The 12,346-nt window shown below is 41.2% G+C and overlaps 1 protein-coding gene across 2 annotated transcripts in view; it reads right to left on the bottom strand.

Moving 5' to 3' along the window:
* The window catches only part of AHCTF1 (AT-hook containing transcription factor 1), a 224,478-nt gene that overhangs the window by 153,427 nt on the left and 58,705 nt on the right, over positions 1-12,346 (bottom strand). For both annotated transcript variants that reach the window (XM_075862729.1, XM_075862728.1), the window contains exons 15-17: positions 11,927-12,067; positions 10,425-10,529; positions 7,346-7,439 (exon numbers count right to left, since the gene is read on the bottom strand). In XM_075862729.1, coding sequence (XP_075718844.1) covers positions 7,346-7,439; positions 10,425-10,529; positions 11,927-12,067 — 340 coding nt within the window. The remainder of the gene's footprint in view (positions 1-7,345; positions 7,440-10,424; positions 10,530-11,926; positions 12,068-12,346) is intronic.

The following is a 12,346-nucleotide window of genomic DNA, read 5'->3' on the forward strand; positions in this document are numbered from 1 at the left end:
AAGTGGCACGGAATGCTTCTGCCGCTTCGTTTTAGTGATACGTGGGAATATCAGTGCTCTGATCTCCACCGATCAAAACTTTTGACATGCCAGTATGACATGTCGAAAGTTTAAAAGTTTAGTTACCCTTTGAAGAGTCTCTGTCACCAGTTTATTAATTCCCTATCTCCTAACCAATCTAATAGGCGCTTTGCTGATAACTAGTGTGACTTATTTAAAAAAAAAAAAAAAAAAAATTTTTATTTTAAAAGTTATGAGCATTTTTTTTAAATATGCTAATTTGTCTCGAATAGCCAAATAGGAGGTGACTTTCTTCTCACTATGGGCGGAGTAAGTTTTCTATATGACGCGTTCCAGTAATCATACAGCTTCTCCCCCTTCCCTGCTCAGCAACACAGCCTGATCATATAGTACACAGCTTCCATTCCCGACTGTGTATTCAACTGGCGATATCTCTGGGTGTGTCACAGCTGGACCTGTGATCCTGGTGTCATGAAAGATTAGATTCTGCTCTTTCACGTGCCACCAGAACGGAGTTATGGCTGTTTGACGTGATCCCCATTCCCTCTAGACGGTCTCTCATACGGTGTATGAAGCAGCTACATGCAGATAGGACAGCGTCAGAGGCTGTGAGTTAGCTCCACCTCAGGAGAATAGCTGCGGTTACCGCCAAGTTGTGTAATAAAGGCTCATTGACATTTTTAGAAAAAGACAACTTTTAAAATAATACAAGCTTTGAGACACAATTTTCACTAGTATTATCAGTGTGACAGCGCCTATTAGATTACCTAGGAGATAGGGCATTACTAAACTAGTGACAGATCCTCTAAGTGCATTTTTTGAAGAAGCACTGTATCCACATCAAGTCGCTACAGGCAACGTAAAACCGTAATCCTCTTGTCGGGTGGTTGTAGCCCTTTTATGTTCCACGAGACAATAAAAATAAAACTGAGTTAAGTCACAGAATAAATGTTTCTGTGTCCACGAGAAGCTTGATTTTTGGCGCTGATTGACATGGAAACCGTCAGAATCAGCGGCAGGAAGATCCACCCCCATTGATGTCTATGGGAGGCAGATGCATGGTCAAAGTCAATGCCAATAATAAGAATATTTCTTAAAGTGGTTTTCCAGTCCCTAAAATCTGATGGCCTATCCTCAGGATAGGCCATCGGTTATTAGGGACAGGAATTTTTTTTTTCAATTTAACCAATTTGTCTTCTGAATCCCATATACCAATAAAATAAGCACAAAAGGAGACAATTCTGTTTCTTAACCAGAGTTTGGCGCAGCCAGAGAAAGGACTGTACAGCATATAGTCAATTTTGTCAGATCGGACTTCATATGTGCCTCACAAAAATTGGGGTGGCGCCTCGATGGTGAAGCCTACCTCACAGTTTGAGAAGCACGGCTTTAAATTGTAGCTCTAAATTTAAAGAGGTAGCATCCTATTTAACCCCTTAAGGACGCAGCCTAGTTTGGGCCTTAAGGCTCAGAGCCCATTTTTCAAATCTGACATATTTCACTTTATGTGGTAATAACGTCGGAATGCTTAAACCTATCCAAGCGATTCGGAGATTGTTTTCTCGTGACACTTTGGGCTTCATGTTCGTGGTAAAATTTGGTCGATATATTCAGTCTTTATTTGTGAAAAATTGCAAAATTTAGAGAAAATTTACAAAAAATAGAATTTTTCAGAATTTAAATGCATCTGCTTGAAAAACAGACGGTTATACCACCCAAAATAGTTACTAGTTCACATTTCCCATATGTCTACTTTAGATTGGCATCGTTTTTTGAACATTATTTTATTTTTCTTGGACGTTACAAGGCTTAGAACATAAACAGTAATTTCTCATATTCTTAAGAAAATTTCAAAAGTCTTTTTTTGAAGGTACCAGTTCAGTTCTGAAGTGGATTTGAGGGGCCTATGTATTAGAAACCCCCATAAAACACCCCATTTTAAAAACTAGACCCCTCAAAGTATTCAAAACAGCATATAGAAAGTTTTTTAACCCTTCAGGCATTTCACAGGAATTAAAGCAATGTGGAAATGAAATTTGCAAATTTCATTTTTTCTGCTGAATTTCAATTTTTTTCAAAATTTTTCTGTAACAGAAGGTTTTACCAGAGAAATACTACTAAATATGTATTGTCCAGATTCTGCAGTTTTTAGAAATGTCCCACATGTGGCTCTACTGCGCTCGTGGACTAAAACACAAGCCCTAGAAGCAAAGAAGCACCTAGTGCATTTTGAGGCCTCTTTTTTATTAGAACATATTTTAGGCAGCATGCCAGGTTTGAAGAGGTGTTGAGGTATCAAAACAATGGAAACCCACCAGAAGTGACCCCATTTTGAAAATTACACCCCTCAAGGAATTCATTTATGGTTTTTGTTATCATTTTAACCGCACAGTTTTTTCACAGCACCTATTTGAATTGGGCTGTGAAATGAAAAAAATGATATTTTTTCCAATAAGATGTCATTTTTTATCAAAATTTCTTATTTTCACAAGGAACAACATACCCCATTTTGTTGCCCGATTTGTCCTTAGTGCGGCAATACCCCATTTGTGGTGATAAACTGCCGTTTGGGCCCATGGAAGGGCTCAGAAGGAAAGGACCACCATTTGGCCTACTGGAGCTTTTCTGGTGCTAAGTGATGTATGCAGAAGCCCCTGAGGTACCAGTAGAGTTGAAACCCCCGAGAAGTGACCCCATTTTAAAAACTACACCCCTTAAGACATTCATCTAGAGGTGTAGTGAGCATTTTGACCCCACAGGTATTGTGTAAAAGATAATGCGCAGCAGATGGTGCAGAGTGAGATTTGCAATTTTATATATATATATATATATATATATATATATATATATGGCATGTCAGTGTCCGATATAGTGTGCCCAGCATGCGCCACCGGAGATATACACCCCTTAAACTGTAATGTGGGTTCTCCTGGGTATGGCAATACCCTACATGTGGCTGTTATCAGCTGCCTGGGCATACGGCAGGGCTCAGAAGGGAAAGATGAGGGGGGTAAGCTGTGCGGAGTGCATCAGGGTAAATTAAAAATCAAGGGATGTATGATACATTTTAAAACAATCTTTTATACAGAGCCCTGGTTTTTCGGGACACGTGTCACATTGGTATATTGTGTTCTTCCTTATCGCCCTCTTATAGCAGACTCTGCACCTCTTTTGACTCTCTCTTTCCACCGGTTTGGGGAACTTCTCCTGGAAAGTGTTGCCCTGGTACGATGCGTGTGGCCTCGCTTCCAGAAATACTGGGTGCCCCCCCCTTCCTGGTCCCTAAAGATTAGATCTTGAAATTCCAGGAAAGTTCCCCTCTGGCCTGCACATCGACGTAGCACGTACGCATTGTACAAAGCCATCTGTATGATGTGCCCGGCCAGCTTCTTATACCACACCGCATGGCGCTGTAGGGCTTCAGGACTTGATTTGACAAGTCCACCCCTCCCATGTACCTGTTGTAGTCCAGGATGCAGTCTGGTTTGGGGGTGGCCTTTCCTTCATATATCCTAAACCTGTAGGTATACCCTGATGCACTCGCACAGCTTATACATCTTCACGCCATACCTTGCCCTCTTACCCGGCAGGTACTCGCGGAATTGAACCCTCCCTTTAAAATGTACCAGGGACTCATCAATAGAAATACACTTCTCGGGGTGTATGCTGGGGAAAACCGGGCACTGGAACGGTCTAATAGGGGTCTCCGTTTATACAAACGGTCAAAACTGGGGTCATCTCGGGGTGGGCACTGCTCATTATCAGTATAATGTGAGAAGCGAAGTATTGCCTCATTTATTTATTTTTTTAGGTTCCAGTTCAGTTCTGAAGTTGCTTTGAAGGGCCCATATATTAGAAACCCCAATCAAACACCCCATTTTAGAAACTAGACCCCTCAAAGTATTCACAACAGCATTTAGAAAGTTTATGAACCCTTTAGGTGTTTCACAGAAATTTAGAGCAAAGTAGAGGTGAAATTTACTTTTTTTTTTTTTGTCAGAAAATCCTATTTATACCATTTTTTTTAGAACACAAAAGGATTTATCAGAGAAACGCAACTTAATATGTATTGCCCAGATTCTGCAGTTTAGAGAAATATCCCACATGTGGCCCTAGTGCGGTAATGGACTGAAACACCCGCCTCAGAAGCAAAGGAGCATCTAGTGGATTTTGAGGCCTCTTTTATATTAGGCACCATGTCCGGTTTGAAGAGGTCTTGTGGCGCCAAAACATTGGAAACCCCCCAAAAGTGACCCCAATTTGGAAACTAGACCCCTTGAGGAATCCATTGTAGTTTTCTTGGGGTGCATGCGGCTTTTTGATCAGTTTTTATTCTATTTTTAGGTGGCGTGGTGACTAAAAAACAGCAATTCTACTATTGTTTTTTTATTCTATTTTTTTTACTGTGTGCACCGTGCGCTATAAATGACATATTCACTTTATTCTGCGCGGCGATACGATTACGGCGATACCAGATGTTTATAGTTTTTTTTTATGTCTTATGGCGTTTGCACAATAAAATACGTTTTGTAAACAATCATTCACTTTTTGTGTTATCTTATTCTAAGAGCCAGAACGTTTTTATTTTTCAATCAATAAAGCCGTGCGAGGACTTATTTTTTGCGTAACGAACTGTAGTTTTGATCAGTACCATTTTTAGGTACATGCGACTTTTTGATCTCTTTTTATTCCATTTTTTGGGAGGTGAAGTGACCAAACAATTGTTATTGTGGTACGGTTTATTATTTATTTTTTTTACGGCGTTCACCGTGCGGGATAAATAACAAAATAATTTTGTAGTTCAGGCCGTTACGGACGCGGCGATACCAATTATGTATAGTTTATTTGTTTGTTTATATATTTTTATTAATAATAAATGACTGATAAAGTAAAAAGGGGGATTTTTACTTTTAATACTTTTAAAACTTTTATTTTCTTATTTTTACACAACTTTTTTTAACTTTTTTTTTACTTTATTACTTTGTCCCACTAGGGGACTTGAGTTCAGGAGGCCCCGATCGCTATTCTAATACACTGCACTACATGCGTAGTGCAGTGTATTAGAACTGTCAGCTACTCACTGACAGTTGTCAGGACCCACGTTGTCAGGACCCACTAGGCTTCCGTCTATGGCATAGCCGGACGCCATTGTTTGGTGTCCGGTTGCCATAGTCACCATCGCCGGCCGTTTTCGTGTAGCAGGCCGGCGATGGCGGATTAACCCCTAAGAAGCCGCGATCGCTATTGAACGCGGCTTCTGAGGGGTTAATCGGCGGGGGAGCTCCGCGATCGGTCCCGGCACATTGAGCAGTGATAGTCTGCTGTCGGAAACAGCAGCTATCACAGCTCATGAACGAGCCCCGCGCGAACGGCGCCGTGTTTACTCCATGACATACTATTATGTCATGGAGCGCGAACGATGCACTTACCATGACATAATAGTATGTCCTGGAGCGTTAAGGGGTTAATGACCAAGCCTGAAAAAGTCTGAACAGCAACAACATATTTCCGTTTTTGCCTCTACCTTTCAGCAGCCATTACTCTTATTTTTTTTATTGACGTGGCTGTATGAGGCCTTTGTTTTATGCGGGGGAAATTTTATAACATTATATCATTTATTTTTGCATCGTGAATGCAGAGAAATGTGGTTCTCAACAGGTTTTTTTTTTTTTGTTCACTTTATCCCGTTAACGTTTCATGCTAAATAACCTGTTAAATTTATTCTTCAGATTATTACAGACGTGTTGATACCTAATGTGTGTAGTTTTTTGTTTTTATGTAATGCACGGGCAATAAAATATGTTATGCAAAATAATGGACTTTTAGACTTTATCCTTTAACCCCTTGACGCATTACCACGTACATGTACGTGACCCGCGTTATAGTGAAGTATGGACCGCGCTCACGGGCTGAGCATGCTCCATACGACGCCGGGTGTTAACGGTGCTTTACAACTGACACCCGGTACCAACAGGATCACGCTGTTCCTGGCCACTTAACCCCTCAAATAATGCGGTCAATAGCGACCGCAGCATCTGAAGCGTTGAAAAGGGGGGATGGCCCCTTGCGAGAGCTCATCGGCTCATCCACAATGCGATCGGGGGCTGCCAATGATTGTCATGACAACCCAGGGGCCTAATGAAGGCACAGCTTAACAGAAGCCTGTAAAAATTACAATATACTGCAATACATTAGTATTGAAGTATAATGTACCAGCGATCTAATGATCGCTGGTTCAAGTCCCATAGGAGGACTAATAAAGTGCAAAAAAAAAAAAAGTGTAATAAAGTTATTATTAGCAGTGAAAAAAGTAAAAAACAAAAAAAAACACCATTTTTTCACTTATGTAAAAAAAAAAATAGGTATCGCGAAGTCTTAACTATTACAAAATCAATATATTTCTTTAAAGTTTTTTTTTTTTGTTTTTTTTTTTAAAGTAGTAAAATATAGAAAAACCTATATAAATTTGGTATCACCGGAATAGTCTTAACCGCAGAAGCTAAGCTGCCTTTTTTTTACCGCACGGTGTAAACAGTAAAAACCTAAATATGTAGGAATCGTGGTTTTTTAAATTTTCAGCCAACAAATAATTATTTTGCAAACGGTGCCATTAGAAACTACAATTCCTCCCATAAAAAATAAGACCTCATACCACTATTGACAAAAAAAATAAAGTTATGGCTCTTTGAAAGCGAGGAGTTCAAAACAAAAAAATTAGAAATGGCTCAGTCCTGAAGGGGCTAAGGGATAACTATTTACTTATGTATTCGCATACTCCTGTATGCCAATACATTACACACGGTCACAGGCTGCTGTTAGGGCAGCAGTGTGCCCAAACAGCAGGCAAACTGACCACAGGGCTGACTGCAGAGGGATTCCCCAGTCTTCAGGTTTCTGTTAACACAATCGAAGAGGGGAGTCCCATTTGATCATGTGACGATCAAAAGGGTCAAACAGCTGGGGTTGGAATTTTCTTCAATCCCAGCTGTATTCAGGAGGCTGCTCTAAGTTCAGGTGCACTCATCAACCTCTTCCACATAGATGCCAAAAGATGTCGCTGTAGACTGGGGACCTGCAGCACCTGCCATCAAAAGACAGTGGGCAGTTGGGAATAGGTTACATTTCTGTATACTGCTTCTTATCGACAGAAATGGTCACAATTGGGAATGCATCCAAGGATTAGTAAAGTAATTTCCTTTATACTATTCAATTTAAGATTGGGGGGGAGGGGTTGATATATATATATATATATAAAACACACACACACACACACACACACACACACACACAATAATGAACGAAACAGCTGAATACTTTTTACTACCTAGACAAACGCGCCAACTTTGTCCGACGCTCTGCATAGTAGTGCTGCATCAGTTGGTAATTGTAGTACGGCCTGGTCAACTGCATAGCTTCATCTGACAGAGAAAGTGAAAATGAGCATGCGTATAAAGAAAAATGTAGAACATACATACATTTGGTGACTAATATAGAAAAAACTGCAGTCAAAATTTAAGGTGTTGATTAACAGATTTTCTTTGTTTAAATGGAGGACACATGAAACCACAGGTGTAGGCTTCTGCCATTAGGAGGCATAACACTAAGAAAAAAAATAGCTCCTCCTACACAGGCTATACCACACCTACAGGCGCTGAGCTTATCAGTTTTTGCCTCTGTCAGTAAGAGGCAGACACATCTAGGTCAAAAAAAGTAGCATATTGAGTAGAAGTTGGTCTACAATGTCAAAGGCTGTAGGGAGGTCAAGAAGAATCAATAAATGATAACTCACGAGAAGAGGTTTCCTTCCAACGCACCATGCAATTCTTCCCAACCGTTTGAGTTAAGTCAGGATTTGGAAGCACCCTGTCTAGCATCTTTAATATCCAAACGCTTGGACTGCCTATGCCCTTCCTGGTGTCTTAATGGTATTGTCATACTGTGGAAACTCTGATGTCTTTAATTTCTAATATTACCATAAATCCGTCTACTGATGGGAGACTCTGTTGGCCTAACAAATCTGACTTTGGGAAAGGCTGCTTCAGCTCACACAGATTGTGCCTTTGTTTGGTTCGCCAACACAGTTCCCCGCTTGGCCCAATATGGGATCAAGACCAGGGCTACGGCAAACGAGCAAGCATTTTTTTTAATGACTGGACTGCCCTCGCTGCCATCTTTGGAATAGTCTTAAGCTCTTCTAAAACAGGCACTTGTACCTCCTGGTGTCTGGTTCATCCAGTCGTTGGAGCTGCGTATATTAGTAGCGGCTTACGGCTTTCTTATGGCAGTAAACCGTTACTAATATACGCAGCGCCAACCACTGGATGAACCAGACACCAGGAGGTACAATTGCCTGATGACTGTCTAATATACGACCGAAACGTCGCACTAAACCTCTGGCATCAATTTTTGATAAAATAAAACCAAAAGATTTGCTAAAATCATAACCTTGTGTGCCGAATATTTCTTTCCTACATAATTGGGTTGGGACCCTATTCGTGCACCTACCGGTTCTTGTGCGCTCTGAACCACTACATACCTCTTCTAAAACAGTCAAGAATATTATATTTTGTAGCGGTCTGTGACCAAAGACATTGAGCGCTGATGAAGCTTGTAAAGGAATCCATAACTAGGCCCTCATCTTACAAAAGCATGTCTGACTGCAGACTTCATGTGACCCTATCGGAGGCCACTGCTGGCAAGAGCTCTCTTCTCCCACAATCAAACACACACGTTTGGACCAAAGCTGTGTCCGTTTCTTTTCAGTCCTCTCATCAATCCACCTCCCAAGTGGAGAGACACCAAATCACTCTCAGGGGGAAGAGTAGAACATTTTTCACCTCTTCATCAGTAATTTAATTTTTGCGGTCCAGTCTACAGGTTTTTAATCATCTCCCTTCAGCTCGCCTCACCTTGCCTTCCCGTTTCTTCACAGGACATGGCCACTCAATGGCCCTGGGGGACGAAGTAAACCTCTTCTGGGCGGACCTAATCAGGGTCCCCAGCCTGGAGCCCACAGCCTTTGATGTCCGTATCCTTTGCATGACTACATAGAACAGGACACTAGTTGCCTTGATGACACGCCCTTTGCCCCTTTCCATTCTAGGATCCTTCAGGGAACAATCTTTTCCTAGTGAGACATGTTCCACTCTCTCGTCTCTGGACTGACACTCCCCGGACCAGTCATTCAAGCTCTAAAGTACAGACTTTACTCTTCTGCTTATCTACATTCTGGAGGCCAGAGCAATATCATTCAGAGACGATACCAAAGTTGGATGGTTGGCGTAACAATCAGGTTGGAATCTCGACTGGGCAGGACGCCTGGTCTCGGAGACTGTTTGCGCTCTGCTTCAGCCAGGAACAAGCTGTACTCTGAAGGGTGTTACTCTGCATCCCCACATCTGCACCGAGCTCTGTGATCTTCTAATTTTTCAGCACTAAGACCCAAAATTAATCCGCCCAGGTCAGCCAGACCATGACTTAGGCAAGCTGGCATGCCTCTTCGTATATTTATCACAACTGGTAGGCCAACATAAGAGCTGTGGAGACAGGCAGATTCTCCACATGGGCCTCTTCTCTGTCATCCTCTTAAACAATCTCCTTTCTTAACTCTTTCCTACCCCAGGTACGGCTTTGGTGCGCCTCATGGTTTGTGTCCCCCATGAAACAAACGAGAAGAGGATTTTAGTACTCTTCATTGGGGAGACACAGCACTTGCCCATTGTTTTGGAGGTTTGTTTCTGCTGGCAATCTGTTTTGTTTTCTGGTTATCTTAGGCTTCGTTCACATCTGCGCTAGGGCTCATTTCCATCGTAATGGAGCGCTGACAGACACAAACGGAAACCATAGTTTTCCGTTTCCATCACCATGGATTTCAATGGTGACGGATTCAGTGCTAATGGTTTCTGTTTGTCTTCGTTATGCAAGGGTTCCGTCGTTTTGACGGAATAAATTCCGTAGTCGACTACCGTCAAAGCAACGGAACCCTTGCACAACTGAGACAAACGGAAACCGTTGGCACCGGATCCGTCACCATTTAAATCCATGGTGATGGAAACGGAAACCTATGGTTTGTTTGCGTCAGTCAGGGCTCTATGCTGACGGAAACCTCGGACGGAACGTCAGAATAGAGCCTGAACGGATATGTGAACGAAGCCTAACACCTTTCCTTTGTGCTTCTCCTAGTGCTGAACAATCACTGCTCAGTGCCTGTAGGCTGGGTATAACCTGCGTAGGAGGAGACAACTTTTTTTTTTCTTCGTGTCACACAAGCTGGCTACACCTATCGTTTTTTGTCCCCCAATGAAGACTACAAGAAAGATTTTATAGGGAGTACAAACATTTTTTATTTATTTTTTTATTTCCTCGATCTAGGTGATCAAACAAACAATGATCTAATGGCTTACCTGGATTATCTGGTAGAAGACCACAACGACAAAACCAAAGGACTACAGAGGCATACTGAGCTAAGAGCTTAGTTACGGAAAGTTTGTTTGTTAAGTCTATTAATCCTAATGAAGAGAACAGAAATCAGAGAGAAACGTTAGAATATTTTAAATTCTGCATCTGATGGTATGAACTATATCAAATGCCTTAAAAAAAAAAAAAATCATGACCGACCTGATATACTGATATTCATAGTCATCCATAAATCTACCTCTGGTTTTTAGAATTTCAACTTTAGAAAACTTAAAGGCCAGGAGACACTGCACTCAAAATGATTTTCATGCAAGTTGCACAATCTCACGTACGTGTGACTCAATGTATTGCTATTGACTGAAATGGTCAAACAGGCAGTATTACATATTTCATGCTTCCAAAGAAAGCAAGAACCTGCAATCCAAACTGAACATTTACTTAAAATAAAAATGGTTGGGGATTTTATGTAAATGCAGGGCCTCGGTTACGAATATTGCAGAACTTGTTATAAACCACACTTTTCCCTTCTTCAACTGAAATATCGGGGAACAGAGGTGTTACTGTGAAAAATGTTTGGTGTTTCTGGTTATGTGTAGTATGAGGACAAAGGCAAATGCACATCTTTCTCTAGGCATTCCTGAGACTCACATTGAGCGTTTTATAGGAATGCATCGAGGAAGACTTCCGGTCCACATAGCAGACGCTGTAGGAATCGGCCGGTCAGTGTGGTCACGTGGACGCATTGCGGCCGGGATATTTCTGAAACAAAGCGCCTAGTAAGAGGATGGCCTGCCCATCCTTGTACCAAGTGTACTGTACTAGTGGCAGCAATATTAAAAAAAATTTGCTGGAGTGTCTAAGATTTGTTGGGTTGAGGGTTATGGTCTATGGCACGAAAATGTATATTTAATCGTATTTAGTCTGAATAGGTTCAGAAATCCATTGCTTCCCTTCACACAGAGCCATAAAGTACCATGATAAAATTCTGTCTGCAACCACCAGTAGAGGAGTTCAATGTATAGGTAATGATAGAGCTCCCATAAAATCATATGAAAGTTGTTACCCCTAGTGGTAGCAAAAATTATTAAAGCAATAAATTCTAGCATTAGCACTAAATATTGCATTTTCTCCTGAACTGCTTAGAGGTGGAAATATCAGGTACTAGGAAATGCCTCCTAAGTGCACCCTGGGCGTTGGTGGGGATAGCCAGGGTCTACATTTGTTTTTTTCGGAAGAAAAACAAAAAAAAGTAATTTTTTTGCATGGAGTTACTATTTTAGCAGATCTTGGATTTCTAAATGTAATATCTAAACAGAAACTAACATTAAGATATCACGATTTTAAAAACAAAAAAAAAAAATCTTAACTGTCATATTCCAGATTGTGGAATTGAATTCTAGCATATTACAAAAGTCTAACGAAAAGTTCTATATAGAAAAAAAAACAAACAAAAAAAAAAGCAAAACATGTTGGATGACGTGATGTGTACCTTGTTTAGTGAGCTCTTTGGCCTCTTTTCTAAAACAATTCAAAACAGTTGTAATGTTACTAAGGCGCAGCTGACATTGTTGTAGAGACTGCAGTGTTCGAGAATCAACAAAATTGCATGACCCATCAAATAGTGGTGCACCTGCAGAATAAATAACATGTTAAGTTGCTGAACTGTTAGTCATAAAGGGGTTAAAGGTAAATCTTTAATGGCAGGACGACGGATATATCGGTCCTATGCAGGAGCTAGTTCCCGAATAAGGATGGATATATCCGTCCTCTGATCGGGTGGATACTGCCACTGTACCCACGAGATCAGCGGCAGGAGCATGGCTGTTATACACAGCCCGGCTCCTGCCCCAACTGCCAGAATCTATGCGCTCTCAGATTCCAGCAGTTTAAACCATTAGATTCCGCTGTC

This window comes from Rhinoderma darwinii, chromosome 4 (assembly GCF_050947455.1).
Source record: "Rhinoderma darwinii isolate aRhiDar2 chromosome 4, aRhiDar2.hap1, whole genome shotgun sequence".
In the NCBI taxonomy this organism is placed as follows: Eukaryota; Metazoa; Chordata; class Amphibia; order Anura; family Rhinodermatidae; genus Rhinoderma; species Rhinoderma darwinii.